The sequence below is a fragment of the Onychostoma macrolepis genome, chromosome 22 (genome assembly GCF_012432095.1).
Source record: "Onychostoma macrolepis isolate SWU-2019 chromosome 22, ASM1243209v1, whole genome shotgun sequence".
In the NCBI taxonomy this organism is placed as follows: domain Eukaryota; kingdom Metazoa; phylum Chordata; class Actinopteri; order Cypriniformes; family Cyprinidae; genus Onychostoma; species Onychostoma macrolepis.
Genome location: NC_081176.1, coordinates 26899538 through 26915030, shown reverse-complemented (window position 1 = coordinate 26915030; position 15493 = coordinate 26899538). Strand labels below are relative to the sequence as shown.

General features: G+C 36.7%; 1 protein-coding gene across 5 annotated transcripts in view; it reads right to left on the bottom strand.

The window, feature by feature from the left end:
- Positions 1-15087, bottom strand: part of LOC131531172 (zinc finger protein 721-like) — a 41155-nt gene extending 26068 nt beyond the window's left edge. For all 5 annotated transcript variants that reach the window (XR_009268590.1, XM_058761744.1, XM_058761747.1 and 2 more), the window contains exons 1-4: positions 14972-15087; positions 14822-14880; positions 13819-14043; positions 6668-8026 (exon numbers count right to left, since the gene is read on the bottom strand). Coding sequence is in view for 4 of the 5 variants with exons in the window: in XM_058761744.1 (XP_058617727.1) it covers positions 6668-8026; positions 13819-14026 (1567 nt within the window). In the remaining variant the exon portion in view is untranslated. The remainder of the gene's footprint in view (positions 1-6667; positions 8027-13818; positions 14044-14821; positions 14881-14971) is intronic.
- Positions 15088-15493: the final 406 nt, after the last annotated feature.

Genomic DNA, 15493 nt, shown 5'->3' with positions numbered 1-15493 from the left:
AAAAAATAAAAAATTGTCATCCAAATATTAATGTCCTGCAAACATTTAGTCAGGTCAGGAGGGGGGTGAGAAACATTAGATCTTGTAGAAATATACACTTGTGTGTCATCAGCATCAAAATAGAAATTAATACCATAAGAACCAAAAATACGACCAAGAGGTAGGATATAAATGAATAAAAGTGGACCCAACACCGACCCCTGTGGAACGCCATGAGTAACTGAGACAGGATCTGAACATGTATGCTTAATATGCACAAACAGCTTTCTGTCACTTAAATAAGATGAAAACCAAAGAAGCGCATTATCAGCTATTCCTATGCAAGACAGCCGTTCCAATAATACTGAATGACTAATAGTATCAAAGGCAGCACTCAGTGTTTCCACTACCATTATTTTAGGGGAGCAGAAAATTTATAGAAAATGAGTGGGGTAACCTGAAGAGAAGAAGCACCAACATGGAGCTGTGAATTTGAAGGGTCTGGAGTGATTCTGGATGAAGGAATGGTCTCTGATCTCTTGTCAGATGTTCCCCAAACTTATCAGGCATTATAGGTGAAGATTTAGAGCTGTTAAACTGGCAAAAGGAGGTTGCAAAAATTGAATAAAAGGGTATGATTAATTGTGGCCAATGTGTATTAGAGAAAAACATTTATTTCATACTGAGATTTTTGTCCCATTTTAAATTCTTATTCTCCAATGAAAGGTTAGATTTTTGTAAATTTTTTAATTAAAAGGATTAATGATACAGATTTATTTTCACAGCTGCCTTTGATCATATTTACCATGGGTATGAATAATTTTGAGCACAACTGTATATATATATATATATATATATATATATATATATATATATATATATATATATATATATATATATATATATATATATACACACACACACACATTACATAAATCTTATCTATATATTTTAAATAAAAAGAGACTACAGATATACAGTATATAATCCAAAGTAACTAGTAACTAACTACTTCAGTAGTTTTTTTTTATCCGGTACTTTTTTATTCTTACTCTAGTAACTATTCAGACTATTACTTTTACTTGAGTAAATATTTCTAAGTACTTTTACTTGAGTACAGTTTTTGGGCACTCTACCGACCTCTGCCGGTGAGTAGCGGCAGCGTTCACTCAACCAGAAGTCACTTGATTTTTTTCTTGCTTGATTTTAGTGTTCTGTTTTTTTGGGATTGACTTTGTATCTTCAAATAAAATATTTTTCAATTATTCTTTAAAAAGGTTGTTTAAAATAAACAAGAATTTTTTTATAAAACATGATGTGAGCTTATTGGGAACAGGGGTGTGCTTAAAGGGTACAAAAATGTGCCCATTAAAGGTGGGGTATCTATTTTTTTCAAAAATGCTTTAGAGTTGGGCCAAGTAGCAAAACAAACTGGTAGCCAATCAGCAGTAAGGGGCGTGTCTTTTCAATGTGGGGGAAAAAGCGCTCAGTGCACAGGACGCACATTAGCCGAGCCGAGCGACAGAAAGATAGAGATGGCGGATAAAAAAATGAGAGGAAAACATTTGCGGAACAAAAGAAGGCTTACGATAAGGCAAGAAGTAGGACCCGTGTAAATATCGGTTCAGCTTTCCAGCGCTGGACAGAACTCAAGAAGCAGAAGGCCGGTGATCAGACGCCGAGCTTGCTTTGTTTCTTCTCAATAGGTGAGTAACACCATGGCTACACCAGACGGGCCGCGCCGCAATAGCTAAAGTCTGTCTACACTGGATGTGACAGTGACCATTGAAAATCATTTCAAATTTGTGTCAATATGTTATAAATAGAATGCAGCAGCAGTTTAAGTTTTGCTTCAGCTTGTTTTGTATTCTATTCTATTCTATCAGTTTAAATGCTTTAGTTTGTTTTGATATTATACTGTATCGTGTTAAAAAGGCCTATATTATAAACCTAATGAATAACTGATCTTGTTTTTTTTAAATGGAATCATTCAATCAAGGCTGTATTCAAAAATGCAGAAAAAAAATTGTGAAATATTATTGCAATTTCTAATATTGGTTTCCTATTTTAATACCTATACTTTAAAATAGGCTATATCATTTAAGCAAAGCTGAATTTTCAACATCATTACTCTAGTCTTCAGTGTCATATGATCCTACAGAAACCATTCTAATATGCTGATTTACAACAATGAAACTGTTGTACTGCTTAATATTTTTTATTTTGGAACCTGTGATACTTTATTATTTGATCCTTGGATTAATAAAAAGTAAAAAAGAACAGCATTTATTCAAAATAGAAATATTTTCAAACAATACAAGTCTTTACTATCAATTTTATCCATTTAACGCATCCTTGCTGAATAAAAGTATTAATTTCTTTAAAAAAAGAAAGAAAAAAATTACTGACCCCAAACTTTTGAATAGTAGTGTATATTGTAACACAAAATTTCAATTTCGAATAAACATTGTTCTTTTTAACTTTTTATTTACCAAAAATATCACAGGTCCCAAAAATATTAAGCAGTACAACTGTTTCCAACACTGATTATAAATCAGCATAGAATGGTTTCTGAAGGATCATGTGACACTGAAGACAGGAGTAATGATGCTGAAAATTCAGCTTTGCTTCACAGGAATAAATTATATTTTAAATATATTAAAAATAGAACACTTATTTTAAATTGCAATAATATTTCACAATATTATTTTGTGAAATAATATTCTGTATTTTTCATCAAATAGATACAGCCTTGATGAACATATAAACTTCTTTAAAAAAAAAAAAAAAAAAAACCTTTACTGATCCCAAACTTTTGAACGGCAGTGTAATATACTGTAAAAAAAATGTTTTCTCAGGTAACATAAAAAGTACATAATTTAGTTATATCAAGGGTCAAATCAAATATAAATAGCACATTAAAGCTAAAAGTTACACACTTTTTTTGTGTCTGCGCTGTACAGGGTATAAAGAATGTTTTTGCTCAGGTGGCCGAAATGTCCACCAAATAGTTTCGCTTAGCAAGAAAAAAAACAGAGGGAACATTGCTCACAGCACATTCAAAAACAGACTTCACTGCATTCACTGTGAAAGGAGCCGCTCGAGTCATGAGCTGATCGCATGAAAAAAGTGTGCTTGGCTTTGAAACAAACAGCGAAAACAGACTTGATGAAGGGATAAAGCCATATACGCTTTAGTTCCTTTGACGGACACTTAACAAAAGCAATGGCATGAAACACAACGTTAAAGACCTTTTATGTTATAATGAGTATCATCAATATATTTTCAGTTTATTATGAAACTGTGGCGGGCCACCTCAGACTAGTTAATGAATGAGAAACACTGAATAAGGCCTGCACGATTTGGAGAAAAATCTAATTGCGATTTTTCTGATCAAAATTGCGATTTAAAATGCGATTTATTACTATTTCATAAAAGAGCTACAGGTTTGTTGTGGTGGTTTTAACAGCACCAAAGAACGACCAAGCATAATCACAAACTATGCTACACTGTGCTACTGTTTATTTAAAACCTCTTGAACATTGTGTCCATTTTTTAATTTTTTTTATAAAGTTGTCAGGATGCAAACATCTGTCATGACATTAAGAACTACAGTATCTTAATTAAAGTTAAATTAATCATATATAAAATCTTAAACTTTTAAGAACCCAAACACACTGTACTTTCGGCAGGTTTTACACCTGTTTCACACATACTCTCTTTGCAGTGCGTTTGCGGTGCGTATTTTTTTCCACACCCATGTTAACAGATTAAAGCATTCTCACTGCATGCGGTTTGTAATAAATATTTAAATGTAAAAGGCACGAGAGCTGACTGTTTCTGTCAGTGGTAAGTTTTAATTTAAAATATAGGCTATATGCTGTGTTTAAATGTTTCCATATTAATTGAGTTTAAATGTGAATATGTCTATGAAAGATTGTGTAACTGTACTGTGATTAAAAAAGGATCACAATGCTGAAAAAACACTTTCAGTATAGGCTAACAACGTTTGGATTTGAAATCAAAATAATGGATAAATGTTGTGTTTGTGGTAAACAGCCGTGGATCAGGAGCGGACTGCAAACGCTTCTGCACCGCATACGTAACGCACAGGGACCGCATACGCACTGCAAACGGAGCATGTGTGAAACAGGCGTTACAAAGTACATCAGAACATCGAAATCCAAAATAATTCCAAACATATGCGGTGCTTTTTACCGTCGTCTGCAGGACTTTGCTCTTCTGCAGACATGCTTTGTTGGGAAGTTGAACCACTGCTCGCGCTCATCTTTTCCAAATGGCGTTATTTGACGTTCAGTCAGCACGTTCAGTGTTAAAATGCCCCCTATTGGTTAAACTCTGCATCAAACGTAAAATGCGCATGAAGCAAACTGTCAAAAACTACGTAGATGCTTGTTACCATATTTGATAGTTCTTCATCGAAATAATCGCAGCTTTTGCTATTTGAAAATCGCACCCTTTCAAATTGCGATTTCTGTTTACAAACGATTAATCGTGCAGGCCTACACTGAATCATGACATACTCATAGATCGATTACAAAACTATACGGGTATTCAAGGGCAGGCTTTATGATGGTTTAGATCCTACCTGTCCGATCGCTACCACTTTGTTTATTTAAACGGAGAGTCATCTCAATTATCACCAGTAAAGTATGGAGTACCACAAGGATCTGTCCTAGGTCCTCTGCTATTTTCAATATACATGTTGCCCCTTAGTAATATTATTAGAAAATACGGGATTAGTTTCCATTGTTATGCTGATGATACTCAACCATATATCTCAACAAGACCAGATGAAACTTCTAAATTATCTAAGCTAACAGAGTGTGTTACAAAAGGTAAACGATTGGATGACCAATAACTTTCTCTTATTAAATTCAGATAAGACAAATATTACTTATTGGACCAAAAAAAACAGTACACAGAATCTAATGGATTACAATTTGCAACTAGACGGATGTACTGTTACTTCCTCTACAGTCACAAATCTGGGTGTTATATTAGACAGCAACTTGTCTTTTCAAAATCATATTTCCCATGTTACAAAAACAGCATTCTTCCATCTTAGGAACATTACCAAGCTATGAAACATGTTACCTGTTTCTGATGCAGAAAAACTAATTCATGCATTCGTGACTTCTAGACTGGACTATTGTAATGCACTTCTAGTTGGTTGTCCGGCATCTTCAATAAACAAGCTACAGGTAGTCCAAAATGCAACGGTTGGAGTCCTTATCAGGACAAGAAAATATGATCCTATTACCCCAATTTTACAGTCTCTGCACTGGCTACCTATTATGTTCCGTATCAGTTACAAAATATTATTACTTCCCTATAAGACCCTTAATGGTTTAGCTCCTGCGTACACAACTAGTCTTCTACCACGCTACAATCCATCCCACTACCTAAGGTCGCAAAACTCTGAACTTTTGGTAGTACCTACGATAGCAAAGTCTACTAAAGGAGGTAGAGCTTTTTTACAATTGGCTCCCAAACTCTGGAATAGCCCTCCTGATAACGTTCGGGGTTCAGACACAGTCTCTCTGTTTAAATCTAGATTAAAGACATCTCTTTAGCCAAGCATTCTCCTAATGCATCTCATAATATTGTACTGCAGTTATATCTGATCAAACGCACATTATTATTCTTTAGCTTGGGTTGAACAAATCATTTTTGCTTGGATGAAACAGCAGCTACGCTAATTATGTCTCTATTTGTTTCTCTGTTTCTGCCACGGGATGTTAACTAGGAATTACACAAGCTTCAGTCTGGATCCAACCCTTAAAGTGGAAATGAAGCAGTCAGTCAAGTTTACATTATTTAGGAAAATAACTTCCATTTTAATAAAAAATATATATATATAACATGTTCTATTATATATGTATTGTATTGTTTGCACTGGTTGTACTAGAAAGTGTTCTTCCTTGTTGTCTTCCCTTTGTCTAGACTGAGTTTTTGGCCTTCTCTGGTTTTTGATCTTTTGATGCCTGCCCTGACCTTCGCCTGTTTGTGGATTACTATTAGCTGTGTCCTACGTTTCCCTCAATGATTTTCCTCATTTTAATAAATAAGGCATTTCCTAAAATTGTGAAATCATTTGGGCTCTTTTCTACAGCATGATGGGAGGACAAGAAAATAATCTTAATCCATTTTTAAACAAACTATGCAGTGTTGACTGCATTCATCAACCCGGTTACCAAAGTTACTGTAAGAAAAACAATCTCCATAGCTATGAATAACTCCTATAATTTATTACAAATACAACTTTATCAGAAACTATAAATAAGCTTTTGCATAATTTATGCTAACAACCCTGTCAGCCATTCTGGAAAGTTCATTTACTTGATGCATTTTTGTTGACTGTTTATTGCTAATAAAATATATATATATATTGAGAAATATCCAAATTTTGGGCCAAATTGATGCCAAAACATAAATACAATATAAAATGAAAGGGCTAAAATTGCATTCAGATTGATCTGATGTTGACAATCAAAAGGTTTCTCAAACCTCCCTTATTGGACCATTTGTTGAAAACCTAAATATGAAGAAAATGTTGTACCCATTTCAGTTTAAATATTTATCTAAATCTGAAAAACTGCTTAAAGCTTTATAACAATGTTCTTCAGCATCATGAATGAATGAAGAATCAAGAATAAACACCAACCTCTCTGTTCTTCAGTGTGTTTCATTCTGCAGGGTTCAGGATCACTCATGTTCGCATTTTCCTCTTTAATAAACTCAGTCGTTGCAGATTTCACTTTTTCCTGATGGTTTGATGCTCGTCTGCACTTGTAAGGTTTTTCTCCAGTGTGAATTCTCTGGTGCCGTTTTAAAAGATTCACTAAAGCAAAAGTCTTCCCACACTGAAAGCACACATGATCTCTCACAGCGTTATGTAATTTCTGATGGGATTTTAAACTTTGCCGCCATGAAAAACTCTTTCCACATAAAGAACATGAATATGGCTTCTCCTTTATATGAACTGTCAGGTGTTTCTTCAGGGCTGATGAAACAAGAAATGTTTTTCCGCATTGATCACATGCATGTGGCTTTTCTCCGGTGTGGATTTTCATGTGTCCTTTAAGGTTTGATAAACATGTGAAACTCTTTCCACATTGATCACATGCATACGGCTTCTCTCCCGTGTGGATCCTCATGTGGACTCTAAAACTTTGTTCGCGTGTGAAGCTCTTCCCGCACTGATCACATGTGTGTGGCGTCTCTCCAGTGTGGATCCACTCATGTCTTTGCAGATCTACTGACCAACGGAAACTCTTGTCGCAGCGTGAACACTTGTAAGGTTTCTCTCCCGTGTGAATCCTCTGGTGCCGTTTTAAAACATTCACTGAAGCAAAAGTCTTCCCACATGTAAAGCACACATTATCTCTCACAGCATTATGTAATTTCTGATGGGATTTTAAACTTTCCAGCTGTGAAAAACTCTTTCCACATGAAGAACATGAATGTGGCTTCTCCCCCGTATGAACTGTCAGGTGTGTCTTCAGTTGTGATGCCCTAATAAATGTTTTGCCACATTGATCACACGTGAATGGCTTTTCTCCAGTGTGGATCCTCATGTGTCGTTTAAAATTTGATGAATTGATGAATCTCTTTCCACACTGATCACATGTGAACGGCTTCTCTCCAGTATGAACTCTCATGTGAAACACAAGACTTCGTCTGTATGGGAAACTCTTTCCACATTGATCACATGCATACGGTCTCTCTCCAGTATGAATTCTCATGTGAATCTTAAGACTTTGTTTGTATGGGAAACTCTTTCCACATTGATCACATGCATGTGGCTTTTCTCCCGTGTGGATTCTCATGTGAATCTCAAGAGCGTTTTTGTATGTGAAACTCGTTCCACACTGAGTGCAGGTGAAAGATTTCTCAGGTCTTCTTTTCTTTAAAAATTTATTTTTAGTTTTCGAGTGACTCTGAGGTTTTTTTTCAGGTTTGACATGATGTTTCTCCTCCACTTCACTCAGTTCTTCAATCTTCTCGTTCTCTTCCATCGGGTCTAAAAAGAAAGAAAAAAAAGTTTACGTAAACCAAAATAATTTGAAAAAAGGAATCTGAATTGAAAGGACAGAAAAGAGAGCCCTGATGTAAAATCATTTTGATGCAATTGTATAAATTAATTATATGTCCCTGAAACTTCCCTGTACATTAATCTTCCAGTTATTATTTTTAAAACATTATAGGCTCATGTAGTGTAGTGTTTCTGCAGTGAGAACTATTAAATATGATCAATGACATAATTGTCTAATGTAATTTTAACAAAAAACAAACAAAAATAATATAATTTTGACACCAAGTTTTAGATTGATATTAAGGGTCAGTCACGCCTCACATTTCATTCCACTGACAACCATTCATCATATCATGTGAGGACGTGTATAGTCGGCTGAAATGATTAGTTGACATTGTCGACAATTAAATTTTACAAAACAAAACCACGAATGCTGTCGTGTGCAATACATGCAAGACAGTACTTGCATTTCACAAGAGCACAACGTGCATGTTGGAGCACTTAAAGAGGAAACTTAAACGCGAGTTTTCTCCCGTTGGAGCCAAGTAACTAATGTTAAATCTTTTTTTTTTTTTTTAGCCTTTATTTGATAGGACAGTTGAGAGAAGACAGGAAAGCATTGGGTGAAGAGAGGAGGGCGGGATTGGCAAAGGACTAGGGTTGAGCCGGATACTCGGCTGAAACGAGTATCCGGTACGGATAAAGCACTTTTGCCGAGTACAAGTATCATACGAGTAATAGGAGTCAATATCTGTGCTCGGATTGAATAAAAATTCTCATTGGGTAGCTGACTGTGTCTGCGTTCTGTGATAGGCTAGTCACAGCGCCCCTCCCATACACACATACAGATTTATTGTGTTGCTGTGTCCCGCTCTGCTCACTCACACACAGAACACTGAGAAGAGAAGAGAACAGCGCGCTCTCTCTCTCTGTCTCTTCCTCAGTCACTCAGGTTTTGCAGGTTTTTTCTGTTAACGTTTAGGGTTTCTTCAGCTTCAGGTTTGTTTTTTACTTTGGTTTGTTTGTAGTACTTATTAACCAGTAGAGTTTTGGTAAACGTGGGGTTTGTTCAGACGTGGTGCTTGGTAGAATGCGACTCGCGTCTCTGCCTGTCGGAGATTTTTTTTTCTTTTTTAAACCGTCAGCTGGCTCTAACCAGTTTTTTTTACTTCACGCACTAGTGAAGTGTCTGACACTTTTTTGCTGTATTTCATAAAAATAAAAAAAAGGAAGTAGTGGTATAAAACTATATTACAAATTAATTAGCTACACACTCACACACACACATACCTGGTGTGGAAATAAAAAATTAAAAGAACCAATAAAAAATTAAAATCACACTGATCATAAAAAAATTAAAAGTTAAAAAAAGAAAGTTATGTTGAGATGAAAACTCTTGTTCATTACATTTTACTTCATAATTGCAACCGCATGTGTTGTATTCATTGTTGCAAAACTTGTTCTGTATATAGTTCGTTTGTTATCGTGATCAAAACCATTGATCTGAAGCTCAATGCTGATGCTGTCATGTAAATAGTTTTCTAATCAGCAATAAATATAACAATTTCTGATCAACCCATATCAATTGCATGCTTAAAATAACATACCAGTTAAAGCCCCGCAAATTTCAAGACAACCCGACCCACTTACAGGTTAGGCCCCACCCAGTCCGAGTACAGATACAGATACAGATACAGATAATGCTGTACTCGCTCATCCCTACAAAGGACATTTACCACTAGATGTTGTCATGGACTTGTTACCCAGCTGCGACAGACTGGGTTCAACTTGTGATCGATATCTCATAACAAAGGTATTAAGTCCTGTTTTTATTTTGCATGTTGTCATTTGTACTCCTGACACAAACTACTATATTACTGTTGCTGGAGCATCTATATCGTAAAACAGAGAACATGTATTGACTCTAAACCCTTAGACCTTTCAAATGATGTATAATGTTAATATTATTAACATTTTTAGAAAGTAATCTACAGTGGGTACGGAAAGTATTCAGACCCCCTTAAATTTTTCACTCTGTTATATTGCAGCCATTTGCTAAAATCATTTAAGTTCTTTTTTTTCCCCTCATTAATGTACACACAGCACCCCATATTGACAGAAAAACACAGAATTGTTGACATTTTTGGAGATTTATTAAAAAGAAAAACTGAAATATCACATGGTCCTAAGTATTCAGACCCTTTGCTGTGACACTCATATATTTAACTCAGGTGCTGTCCATTTCTTCTGATCATCCTTGAGATGGTTCTACACCTTCAATTGAGTCCAGCTGTGTTTGATTATACTGATTGGACTTGATTAGGAAAGCCACACACCTGTCTATTTAAGACCTTACAGCTCACAGTGCATGTCAGAGCAAATGAGAATCATGAGGTCAAAGGAACTGCCTGAAGAGCTCAGAGACAGAATTGTGGCAAGGCACAGATCTGGCCAAGGTTACAAAAAAATTTCTGCTGCACTTAAGGTTCCTAAGAGCACAGTGGCCTCCATAATCCTTAAATGGAAGATGTTTGGGACGACCAGAACCCTTCCTAGAGCTGGCCGTCTGGCCAAACTGAGCTATCGGGGGAGAAGAGCCTTGGTGAGAGAGGTAAAGAAGAACCCAAAGATCACTGTGGCTGAGCTCCAGAGATGCAGTCGGAGATGGGAGAAAGTTGTAGAAAGTCAACCATCACTGCAGCCCTCCACCAGTCGGGGCTTTATGGCAGAGTGGCCCGACGGAAGCCTCTCCTCAGTGCAAGACACATGAAAGCCCGCATGGAGTTTGCTAAAAAACACCTGAATAAGATTCTCTGGTCTGATGAGACCAAGATAGAACTTTGGCCTTAATTCTAAGCGGTATGTGTGGAAAACCAGGCACTGCTCATCACCTGTCCAATACAGTCCCAACAGTGAAGCATGGTGGTGGCAGCATCATGCTGTGGGGTGTTTTTCAGCTGCAGGGACAGGACAACTGGTTGCAATCGAGGGAAAGATGAATGCGGCCAAGTACAAGGATATCCTGGACGAAAACCTTCTCCAGAGTGCTCAGGACCTCAGACTGGGCGAAGGTTTACCTTCCAACAAGACAATGACCCTAAGCACACAGCTAAAATAACGAAGGAGTGGCTTCACAACAACTCGTGACTGTTCTTGAAAGGCCCAGCCAGAGCCCTGACTTAAACCCAATTGAGCATCTCTGGAGAGACCTAAAAATGGCTGTCCACCAACGTTTACCATCCAAACTGACAGAACTGGAGAGGATCTGCAAGGAGGAATGGCAGAGGATCCCCAAATCCAGGTGTGAAAAACTTGTTGCATCTTTCCCAAAAAGACTCATGGCTGTATTAGATCAAAAGGGTGCTTCTACTAAATACTGAGCAAAGGGTCTGAATACTTAGGACCATGTGATATTTCAGTTTTTCTTTTTTAATAATTCTGCAAAAATGTCAACAATTCTGTGTTTTTCTGTCAATATGGGGTGCTGTGTGTACATTAAATTATTTAAATAATAAAGCGTACTTACAGACTGTGAGTCAGAAGCACCAGACTGTCCTTGCAAAGTTGGAATTGCCCCACTTTATAGAAACAGCCTTTGAGCACAGCTGGCAGGCTACTCCCAGGTTCAGGAAATAGTCCTCCGTAAAATGTGCTGCACGCACTCAAATATTTGGGTTGAACTGTTCTGTAACAGTGTTGCAAATACAACTAAACCACTGATTTCTAGTTGTGTCCTCTTTTGAATGAATGATGCATTTATATAGCATATATATATATATATATATATATCTTTGGAAGCCCAAACTAAGTAGTTTCGCTTTCACAAAGAAACACAGCGTCTCCAGGACATGGCCCCGGCGGCAGCAACAATACTACAGCGAGAATAATAGTTCCACCTTCTTTCTTTGCGTATACATTTGGGCGGTGTTTTGCAAATCTTCCCACACAGTGACGTAGACATGTGGGGGCATGTTTAAATGAGCCGTTTTAGGAAGGCGTGGTCGAGTCTTAAAGGGTCATATGATGTGATTTCTATTTTTCCTTTTCTTTAGTGTGTTATGTAGCTGTTTGTGCATGTATAAGATTTGCAGAGTTACAAAGCTCAAAGTCTCCCACAAAAGGATTTATTCTGTCTAAAAGAGAAGGCTGATCCAGACCGGGCAAAAACGCCTCATTAAAACACGCCCCCATATGTCTACGTCACGATGTGGAAATATTTACATAATGCTGCCCAAATGTTCACGCAAAGAAAGAAGGCGTGGTTTCAGTAACCGCAGTAGTGTTGATGCAGCATGTCATGCGAAAACAAAAGCACTTTATTTGGCCTTCTGAAAGTAGATACAATTAGGAATCATCGTTAAGATTTGTTTACAACAGAACCCAAATGTTCGAATTTGTGCAACGCATTTTATGGACAACAGTTTCGTGAACCTAGGAAGCCTGGCTGTGCACAAAGGCTATTTCTTTTTTTTTTTTTTTTAAAGGTAAATTTCGACTTTGCTATGACAATCTGGCGCATCTGAATCAGCGACTGTAAGTATTATTTGTTTAAGTATTTGCTATTGACTGTTCAAATGCGTAGTTTTGCGCAGTATAGAGTAATGCGTCATTCTTACGATCACATGTGCAGAGATGAATTTATGCTTACAAACATAACATCCTCTGTTCTCTGCTTATAACTTGTGGCGAGAAGATAAACAGAGATGTGTGTTCTCTTTCACACCGACTGGTCGAGCAGAGCTGAAGCAACACTGACGCACGCGTTTGTCATGTGCAACCATTCAGACAGTTCATATTGTTGGCAGTTCAGTTATCATATCCTGAAAATGCAGATGACCTAGCTGATCGATTGCAACCAACTTTGCAAGCACGACTCGAGCAGTAGTTTCACAGGGGTGTGTGTGTGTGTGTGTGTGAGAGAGAGAGAGAGAGAGGAGACAGTCAGCCAGTGGACAAAACTGAAGCAAGATCATTTCTTACATGTTTGTAAACAATGTCTTAAATATTTTTCTTGTTTGTGAAAAAAAAAGTGCATGTACATATTTACTTAATTATTTTACAGATCCACTCTTGTTCTATGTATTATATAATTGTTTGTTCCTTATTCATGTAATGGACAATGCTTTGGCAATACTGTGCAAGTCATGCCAATAAAGCTCATTTGAATTTGAATTTGAGAGAGAGAGAGAGAGAGAGAGAGACAGATAGTACAGTCACGGCAGTATATTCTGTCTGTCACACAACTCTGTTCCCCTCTCGGGCTTGAACTGATGGCTAAATTAACAACATTATTATCTGTCTTTTTGTTTACTTTGAAGCTCGCGATGATGGTAAGGGGTGTTACATTTCCAACGTGTGCTTGTGGTGTTCGGCCAATCAGAATGCACTGGGTCAGCTGGCCAATCAGAGCAGACTGTGCTTGTCGGAAGAAGGGACTTTGTAGAAAACGAAGCGTTTGAGAGAGGCGGGGCATAGAGGAACTACAATAATGTACAGTATTTGAAAAATAATGTGTTTTTTGAACATTAAAGCATGTCAACATATTCTGTTACACCAAATACACAAAATAATGATCTTTAAAAATAGCATCATATGACCCCTTTAACTTTTATAAAGAATATCTCTTTGGTTTTGAGACTTTAGTCTTTGCAACTTCAGGGATCTTATCTGTGCACAAACAGCTTGTAACACTCCAAAGAGAAAGGAAAACTTGAAATAGCATCATATGACCCCCTTTAATGTTCTTCAGCATCATGAATGAATGAAGAATAAACACCAACCTCTCTGTTCTTCAGTGCGTTTCATTCTGCAGGGTTCAGGATCACTCATGTTCGCACTTTGCTCTTTAATAAACTCAGTCTTTGCAGATTTCATTTCTTCCTGATGGTCTGATGCTCGTCTGCACTTGTAAACTGATGGGAAAACTCCAGCATTTATTGGTGAAATCGCTGACGGAGTGGTTGCTGTGGGAGGAGCTTCACTGAACATGAACTTCTGCAGCAGATCTGCCAAAATCAACAATAAATCAGTTACTGAGTTTGTGTGTTTTTAATTTATCTAAACATTTATGCTTTTATGTAAGTGAAGCAGATGCCCTCCAACTTCTATCTTTGAAGAAACCATAGTCTAAGTGTTGTCTCTTTGTAAATCATTATATTACTATAGTAAAAGTAACACAAGAAGAGCACATTAGTTTAAAAAGCTCCTTCAGTAACAATTCACACAGTGTGTGCACTTTTGTTAACATTTCTATAAATTTTATTTTTTATTATGCCCTCGTATTAATAAGAATATATCTGCATAGAAATATAAAGAAGAATATAAACTCTAACATATAACAGTGATATTTTTGTAAATTTGATGGCAATCATCTTCATTATTTTAACTATATTCGTAGCAATTATTAACATATTATAGTTTCATACCTGCAGAAACTGATCATAAAATCTTCATTAAACAGAAAGAGTACCACAAAACAACATTTTAATGTTTCCTGTGTTATAATTCATATTAAGTCTAGATTTAAAACGTCCCATGTGGCTCATTGTTAAGTATTTAGCATTATCTGTAATTAATTTAAACCACATATTGTAACTATAACACATTTGATCTCCAAAAGATAAACATCAGGTGAGAGAAATATAAAATTATAAATCAAATCGCAGCAACACTTGATATCGGTTCGCATCCACTCAGTAACAGCAACATTATCAGTGCAAACATCGACATAAACAAACACACAAAAGCGCTCAGGTCTTCATGAACTGAACATGTTTTCCTCACATGCTTGTTGCCTGCTGTTCTGAGTTTTTAAGTCAGCAAACACACAAACAGCGCTGAACCTGATGAAAACAATACATAAATGAGTCCGTATATGTTGATTAAACTCTAGAAAGTGTTTGATGGTTGTGTAAATATGAGAAATACCGTGACCTGCTCGCCTCTCCTCAGAAGACTCCAGTCCTCCTCTTCTTCTTCTTCTTCTTCTTCTTCTGTGGGTTTAATGGCGAGTTGCATAGCAGCTGTTAGGTGCATATCGCCATCTCCTGTGCTGGAGTGTGAAGGGATTTCAGTCTAAGCGTGCATGATAAAATCTATAGCATCTCTGAACTATCATGAATGACCATCAGAGGGAAGCAGAGGATTAATACAGTTTTTGTTGCTCGCTTTGGTACTAATTTCACAAGTAAGGTGTACTTTTTCAAAACTCTTAGTACAAAAATCCAAACTGCTCACATTTGTAACACAGCTTGTCATTCTTTCAAAACCTGCTGTAATGCTTTTATTCAGTTGCACATATTTTCAGTCCACATAATCACTGTTTCAAACACAAGATTAGTGTAATATGTAATGACAACATTTGGTTTAATCACCGAAACACAACAGTATGATCTTCTTTCAGTTTAATACTTTTAACAGTCAGTTAATTTAATAGCAAACAATGCAAGATACGTG